This window comes from Nicotiana attenuata, unplaced genomic scaffold, assembly GCF_001879085.1.
Source record: "Nicotiana attenuata strain UT unplaced genomic scaffold, NIATTr2, whole genome shotgun sequence".
NCBI lineage: Eukaryota > Viridiplantae > Streptophyta > Magnoliopsida > Solanales > Solanaceae > Nicotiana > Nicotiana attenuata.
The window spans coordinates 1,455-9,727 of record NW_017670836.1 but is presented as its reverse complement, the minus strand read 5'-3'; the positions used below and the strand labels follow the sequence as shown (position 1 = coordinate 9,727).

Below are 8,273 nucleotides of genomic sequence, written 5' to 3'. Positions count from 1 at the left end.
GTGTGCAGATTCAGGCGTAGCAGGTCTCGCCCCCAAGTGCTGACTCATTCCAACTTCAGGCGGATCTTCGAGGAGTCTTTAGGTAGCTGCTGGCGTTCGCAACCTGGAGCTCCTCTCTATCTATTTCTTTTACGTTCTATTTCAGTATTTGAGACTTTGTAGTTACATTTGAGGATTTAGTATCTTAGACGCTCGTGACTTGTGATACCCCGGTTAGGGCTGTATTGGGATGGATTTCCACTTTGTTATCTCTATTTTCGCTAAATATTGCTATTAAATCATGTTTAAACTATCTTTATGCTATTTAACTGCTTAAAAGGACGAATTGTGTTAGATTGGTTGGCCTTGTCTTCACGAGAGGCGCCATCACGACCGGGTTCGGGGTTAGGGTCGTGAAAAATATTCTCATTCACGAGATCTATAATTTTTTGGATCCAATAATCAGACTCCTGATTTACTTCGTTGATGTAATTTTTTATTTTCTTCTTCCTTCTGATCAGCCTTTATGTCGGCTTAAATTATCTCCCGAACTATGGTTCATGGTATTAGTTATTATGTTTAGCCTTTCATGGGTGTTATGGAAAATCCATGATATAATCCTGCATTTATGACCTGGGCTCGATTCTTTCTTTTAACATATACCGAAACCTTCTATGGCTGTATATGCTACATGTATAAAACTCCGAACCCTTAAGTGCGTTCATAACGTAGCCAATTTTGGATCATTGATCGAATAATTTCTTTCGTTCCATCTTCGCTTTCTTTCAACGTTAGCTATTACTTTTTCTGATCTTTCTGCCCCATTGTTGCGTCCATACTTAGCTTATCTTAGCTCTCACGCATGCCGGAATTTTCGTACAACTCATATGATTTTCGAATATTACTTTTGATTTTACTTCCCGTCCACTAGCCACGGTAGGTTCCTCTTTCTTATGGAGGACATACAATGTTGTTGTGAAACTGTTGTTACAAGACCATTTCCTCTTTAGGTCATTGTGCTTAGGTTGAAGCCTCCTTCTTCATTTCCTCACCTAGTCTAATATTGTAGTACTTAGGGAGAACCCTTGCTCTTAAATCTTCGAATAATGAAGTTTGTTTAGTACAATCGTGTCACTGAGAAAAGGAATTATATATGGTTTCGTGTATATGCATACAACAACCTCGAATTAGAGTACTTTTTAATTATATTCTGCTTCAAGTATGCTTCTTCTCCATTGCAATCCTGCCACTGCATGCCATAAGATAGATGATAGATTAGCAAAAGGCGCATTTTGAGGGGCATGTTTGTGTATGCCAATGCTATAGTGATCATGCCGTGAAGTTTGAACTCTGTGTTATCCTATATCACTCCTATATGACCAATAAAATCTTGAAATTTAGAGATTGAACTGGGAAGTTTTCAAAAAAGGTAGGAAGATCAATAATATGACCTAAGAAATGCCTGTGGAAACATTCTCGAGAACAGTCGGCCTTTTGCTTTGATAAGCAGAGCATATATTCCGTAACAGGGGATGTGGACCACAGCCAATCCAAGATACCTGAAACCAACTTTTCCATTTAGGATATCTAAATTGTAAAGGAATCAAGAATGTCAACAGAAAAGGCATGTCTTTAGTCGTTACCACAAAGGTGCCCATGGAGTGTTAAGTTCCAAGAAAGGATACGGCCACCTGCGCGACAAGGAACTTCAATTAACCACAGAAAAGAATGCTTTTTTACATATGAATGTGCGTATGGTGGTACATGTTTATTTACCAATTTAAGCAGCACGCGTGTAGAGTCCACTGGAAAACAATATAACAACAGCTCCACAGCACAAAATATGTGATACCAAACCATGTAAATTGCTGAAACACAAAACAGCCTTCTCCTTTTAGATTTTACAGGATATCGACAACTTATAGCAAGCCCTGAAGGGTCTCCAAAAAGCTTGTTGAGGTTGGAGATGGGCATATAAGAAACTGTTGCACTTACAAGATTGTTCAGGACTGAATCAAGAAGAAGAAAAATAGCATTTACAGAGTGCATGCATCCAATTAGCTGCCATGTCAACAAAAGTTAACAGTTAGAGAAGTTTTTGAGTAAAATAAGCTGCAATTCGAAAATGATTCGGACCACTTCCATTAAAAAAATGTCTCTATACAAGAAGCTAAGAAAACAAAAAGAATAACGCCTTCGACGTTTCAACTATGTGAATTCTTTCAACGACTAGGAAAACATCTCAATTTACATCAAAGATTATTGAACTTTAGAGTCTTCTGATAGAGCCATATGTGCAAGTTTAACAATGGAGCTCCATTTTTGCTGAAAGCGTGCAATCTTATTTTGTAGTCACAAGAATATTTGCTGATTTCAGTATTAACTACAATAGCAAGTTGAATTCCCTTTGCTTGACTTTGTAAAATTACATATTTGTGCTCAGAAAGAAATGCATTCTTAGTCCACCATCATGGTCCCTCTCTCTCTTCACCGTTTAAGAGCAATAAGCAACACTTGCATGGATGATCAGAAATTCCAAAGGGAAATCACAAGCTTCTCAGATTTTTCGAATGGTGTATGCTGAATGTGTGCATAGTATTTGGATAGAAAGAAACAAGAGAGTCTTTGAGAAATCAAGTAGAGGATGGGAAAGTATTGCATATATTTGCAATGTTAGAGCCTCACCTAGAATAAAAATTGTACTGCAAAAATATATGTTCTAGCTAGATAGCGTGGTTCCTGATTTGGTTTTGTTTGTTTCTTAGTTTCTTTGGATAGCTAGCTGTGTTGGCTAAGCTATGGAATTGTATTGCTACTTTGGTAATTAATAAAATTTGCAGTTACCAAAAAAAGAGTCATTGACCTAATGTTGCTCCATTTTTCTGTTATCTTAAAAGGAAAATGCAACTTGTTACCTCATAAAGGGCAGGCATTTCGGATCATCTATTTACTTTGAGTTAGAGCTGTATTTTGAACGATACATTTGAGGTTGTAGCTTGAGTTTTGCACAGTCTAATAATGTTATGAGAACAATGGAATTTCATCTTTATAATGTTGTTTCAGGAAATAAATAGAAACTTGTAACTATGGAGTTAAATCATTAAAAAGCTGGTATTCATGCTATTTTTCCAACAATTGTGTAAATTCTTAGATGGTTAGGAGTAAACTTGCAATTAGTTAGTAACTATGCTCAGTGTTCTAAGATGACAACAAATATGTTCCTCAAGGATGTAAGGGAACAAAAGCATTGTGGTTATCTAAAGTTCCAAATTTTCTCATGCAAATACCATAATCATAGCTGAGTTCACCTGTCCTCTCCCTGTTTCTCTCCCCTCTTTCCAACCTGTCTCCCCTGGTTTAATGGTTGGCATGGTCTTCATGAATTAGAAAGGACTATCAATACGCCCTATTTGCGTTTTCTATGCATGGTAGCTTTGTGTAATAGTTGACGATATCACTTTCCTTTGAGAAATAACCATGATTTGGTGCATAATCTAGATGGAACACGTGAAATGACTGATACTTTGATCATATAAACTAATATTGTGAATTTTTGACATGGAAAAATGCGTACTCTTGATAGAAACTTGACTAAAAGATTTTCTTTAGATGGTTAGAGGAAGAGTAACATTCTAAAGGGAATGCAGTGAGAGCTAAACATGATGCATATAATGCTGCAGCATTTCAAATAAAGATGACTCACCAGGGTGAGCTTAAAGTTCTCGCCCGTCATAAATGGAAGCAAAAGACACCAAAAGACAATATCTGTCAGCATAACAGCACCTGCACTAGTCTATGAAAAGAAAAAAAAACTTGTGTCAAATTTCTAACAGTAAACTCAGGTGAGTTGACCAATTTAAAAACAGCTTTTAGCTATTTGGATTATCGTGACAGATTAGCTTATAGATCAGAGATAATATAGGAAGTACTATATTATTTTATTTCAATTGTTGCTGAATTAAGCAGTTGTTATTGCAATTAGGCTAACAAAGTTGTTTCAGACCATCCACCAAACAATATTCACAAGAAAAATTCTGCCTTTCTAACTTGCTAAACTTAGGGATTCATACAAGTTTCATTGCAGCTATCCCACACTTTCAATAACTGTATGCTCCCCAGAACCTAGGGTATTTGGGAAAACATCCAAACTTGACAGTCTCTAACACTAACCTGATAAATAATTTGCATACAGTTTTCCCAAAATCCAAGTCGTTGGTCAGAGGATGCCCCATTGCTACTATTCTCTTGAGCAGCTGTTTTAAGAAATTTCTCTATCTCCCCGCGCCGGGAGAGGGGATTTCTTGTATATAACCAGCATCCCCGCGCCGATATAATGGTTCCCAGCTGCAATGCAAGCACATATTATGGTCAGCTATCAACCGCAAAACATATTAAGTATTCACTAAAAATTGAGCTGCAAGAGAAGACTGATATTATGTATCCATACAGCAAAATAGACCCCAACCAAAGCAAACGTCCACCTAGAAATTAAGCAATTAATTAGAATATCAGATCAGTTAAATTCTATTGAATTGCAGAATATAGTCTGAATTTTAAATATACACAAAAGTATATGTAGAGAATTTGGAAGATGGCGCAGCTGATTAAGTACTGTGTGTAGAAGAAGAAGTCGAAGAAGCCAAAGCTGGACACAGTCTGAAAAAGCAAGAAGGACATAGGCAACAAAGGCGAAAGCTCTGAAGAAAAGAAGCCAAAGAGGATGGAGATTTCGCCAACATGGGACCCACAGATCAGTGGACTTGGTAGGATACTCTGTGTCCTTTCGCTGCCTATTGATGAGCCTCAAAGCTACAGTAGTAGGGATGATGAAGATTAGAGCACACACGGCAACTTGCCATTGAAGCCAGTACTCTAAGCCCAAGCTTTCTTTGGCCGACATCACTGTTATCTTCTTTGGAGCAGATGAATTAGTTGATAGAAAAAGAAAGAATATGAGAGGGAGTAGTAGCAGCAGGTTACTAGCTGAGCTACTGGATTGAATTTTCTGCCATGGAATTGGAGATAGGAGGAGGAGTTTCCATCTTATTACTAAGTACTTTGGAAATTTCAGTTTGGTACAGGCATCTTGAATCCAGCACACGACAACCGAAAACGATGGTTGTTAGTTGTCATTTCTGAATTTCTGGATTCAAACTTTTCTTTTTCTTTTTTTTTTGCCCTTTTTTTTTTTAAAGAGGAGAAAAAAGGGGTGATGTAAGGCCAACAAGGTTTGTTTAAATATTTTTTTATAAAAAGCCAATAGAGATATATAAGGGTAGTCTGGTGCACTAAGCTGCTGCTATACGCGGGATATCATACTGTAAGGGTCTTCTCGAACCCGTGACCTACTGGTCACATGGCAATAACTTTACCAGTTACGCCAAGACCCACCTTCAATAAAAATAGAGGCATATAGGAGTAGTAATTTATATCTACAAATGTATTACTTCGTCAAACTCCTTAACGAAGTACTATAAGTCACAATTATTAATAAGTTACATTTTCAAAAGGCATATGAAAAGATCGCAGTCAATGAAAAACTCGTTTGACTATCGAAATTCATACGATGCCACATAAATTGGGACAGATGGACTACTTTATTTGTCTTGTTTTATATAATACTAAGTAAAATATAGTAAATAAAAATAAAGTTTAAGATAATAATATATATATATATATTACATTACTAATAATAAACAAAAATGTTAAAGTTTGGTGAAAAAGTTAAGAAAATTTAATAGAATTACTTATCACAAAATAAAGTATAAAAATTTAAAAAGTTATTTGGATTTGAAGCCTTAAAAGTTGATGGTCTTTCCGTTCAAGCATATTTCACCGATGAAGTACTCAATAATATTGCACCTCTAGATTAGAGTGGGACGGGAACTAACTTATCTGGATACGGTAATGAAGTAACCAGTGACGCGATCGGGTATTTACAATTAACTAAATAATTAATCTTAAGAATCAACAAATCAAAGTGAAAATGCATAACAATAGTTAAAGTGTCAATTACATGAATACGTTATTCTCTATTTCTTGTTCATTTGTGCTTTTAGTTTCTCCTTTGTGACCCATGGTACATTGGTGAGAGTCGTGAGTGGTTAGATTTTTCCATATAATGTTTAGAACCAGATGATTAGACTGTGTATTGCCAATTTACAACAAGATGGTTGTTGAGTTTAGCAAATTGCAAATTATTCTTGTCCAATCCTGATTTCTTTGCATGTGGCTACTTTTTTACAACTTTCATTATATAATATAGTGGAAGGGTCTTTTAAACATATGATTGTGGACAACATATCGAGAACCCATTTTTCATGATTAGTACGATCTTCTGGAATATTAGGAGAGTGAGGTCCAAAAAGGTCATTCATATATTGAAACATTTTATTAGCATCGACAACATTTTATATGTTGCTATCCTTGAACCTATGGTTAGTAAGGACAAGATTGAGGGCTACATGAGATTCTTGGGATTCTAGGAATGTATCTCTTACGACAATGGAAAAATATGGTATTTCTGGAAGAATATTTGTCATATCATTGTTTCTACCAATGATGAATAACACATTACTATCATGATTGAAGAAGGTCATTCCAACATTACTACTGCCGTTACGGCTGTTTATGCCAAATGTACTTCTAGGGAAAGAAAAGACTTCTGTTCTAGCCTAGAAAATGACAGCAATGGTATAATGGCCCGTGGTGCATTGGAGGAGACTTCAATGTTATCTTAGAACCTGATGAAAAACTTGGTGGTAACCCTCACAGAATATCTAAGAGCTTAGATTTTATGAATTGTATGGATAACTGTGGGGTGACAGATATTGGTTTTTCTGGAGCTAAGTTTACTTGGTGTAACAACTGGAGGCCTAGTAAAGGAATTTGGAAAAAACTAGATAGAGTTTTTATCAATGATACATTGGCACAAATTTTTTAGAATACTACTATCAAACAACTAGTGAGAACATGCTCAGATCACATGCCTTTGCTTATGAAATGTTTTGATAAGACCCACCGGCACATTAAATACTTTCCATTTCTTAATTTTTGGACCAAAACAAGACGACTTTCTCAATATTATTAAAGAGGTATCACTGGCAACAATATGTCGAGACTCCAAGCTACGCTGAAACTTCTTAGCAGAAAGCTAAGTCAATGGTCTAGAGAATCCATATGAGATATCCAGAGTAATATCATCAAGTGGGAGGAGAAGATTCAAATCCGGGAAGAAATGGATATTATCAACAACACAGAGGCAGACAGAAGTGAAACTAACAAAGACCATGCAGAATATATCAGATGGCTATATATGCAGGAGTCCTTAAACACTCAGAAGGCTAACATAAAGTGGTTTGGAGACGAACATAGGAACACAAACTATTTTCACAGTTTGCTCAGAGAAAGATGAGAAGACTTCAATTGGATATGATTAAAAATCATAAAGAAAAATATATTCAAGGAGACGAGAAGATTTCTAAAGAAGCTATCAGATATTTCAATGCCATGTTTAACTTTCCTATCTCCAAGCTAGATCCTTCTATTTTGAATTGCATCACTAAGGAAATTGTAGAAGAAGACAATGTACTACTTAATGTTATTCCAAATGAAGAGGATATAAGAAATGCAATATTCAGCCTGTCAGCCACGAGTAGTGCTGGGTCAGATGGGTACGATGGATCCTTCTTCTAAAGTTGTTGGGACATCATCAAGAAGGATATCATAGCCTTTGTTATTGACTTCTTCCAAGGTAAGCCTCTGACTAAATTCTATACTCATACTTGTCTTGTTCTTATATCCAAGAGCGTTGCCCCTTCAATTTTTGATAAATTTAAACCTATTAGCCTTTCTAATTATACTAACAATATTATCTCTAAAATCCTTATATTAGGCTATATCCTTTGCTTACTAAGTTAATCTCTAATAATCAAAGTAGTTTTGTTAAGGATAGACTCATTACTAAAAATATTCTTTTAGATCAGGAAATTGTTCAATCTATCTCTAATACAAATAAAGGTGGTAATGTTGTAATGAAATTGGACATGGCTAAAACCTATGACAGAATGTCTTGGAACTTTATCGCTGTTATACTTAGGAAATTTGATTTTGCGAAAATTTGGATTGACATGCTCTTTAATCTTCTGCCTAGTAATTGGTATTCTATCATCATTAATGGTACTAGGAAAGACTTTTTAAAATCTAGTTAGCGTTTAAAATAGGGTGACCCCCTATCTCCCTCCTTATTCATCCTTGCTGCTGAAGTACTTTCTTGCTCCCTGAATAACCTTTTG

The 8,273-nt window shown here is 35.8% G+C and overlaps 1 protein-coding gene across 1 annotated transcript; it reads right to left on the bottom strand.

Moving 5' to 3' along the window:
* Positions 1–1,045: 1,045 nt before the first annotated feature.
* On the bottom strand, positions 1,046–4,879 carry LOC109243774. Its single transcript, XM_019410764.1, has 10 exons — positions 4,724–4,879; positions 4,592–4,674; positions 4,427–4,460; positions 4,150–4,323; positions 3,683–3,772; positions 1,975–2,040; positions 1,756–1,847; positions 1,623–1,670; positions 1,431–1,538; positions 1,046–1,228 (listed from the first exon to the last, which is right to left on the bottom strand). The coding sequence occupies exons 1-10, from the start codon at positions 4,877–4,879 to the stop codon at positions 1,195–1,197; spliced, it is 885 nt and encodes a 294-aa protein (XP_019266309.1). The 3' UTR covers positions 1,046–1,194.
* Between the last annotated feature and the right edge of the window lie 3,394 nt (positions 4,880–8,273).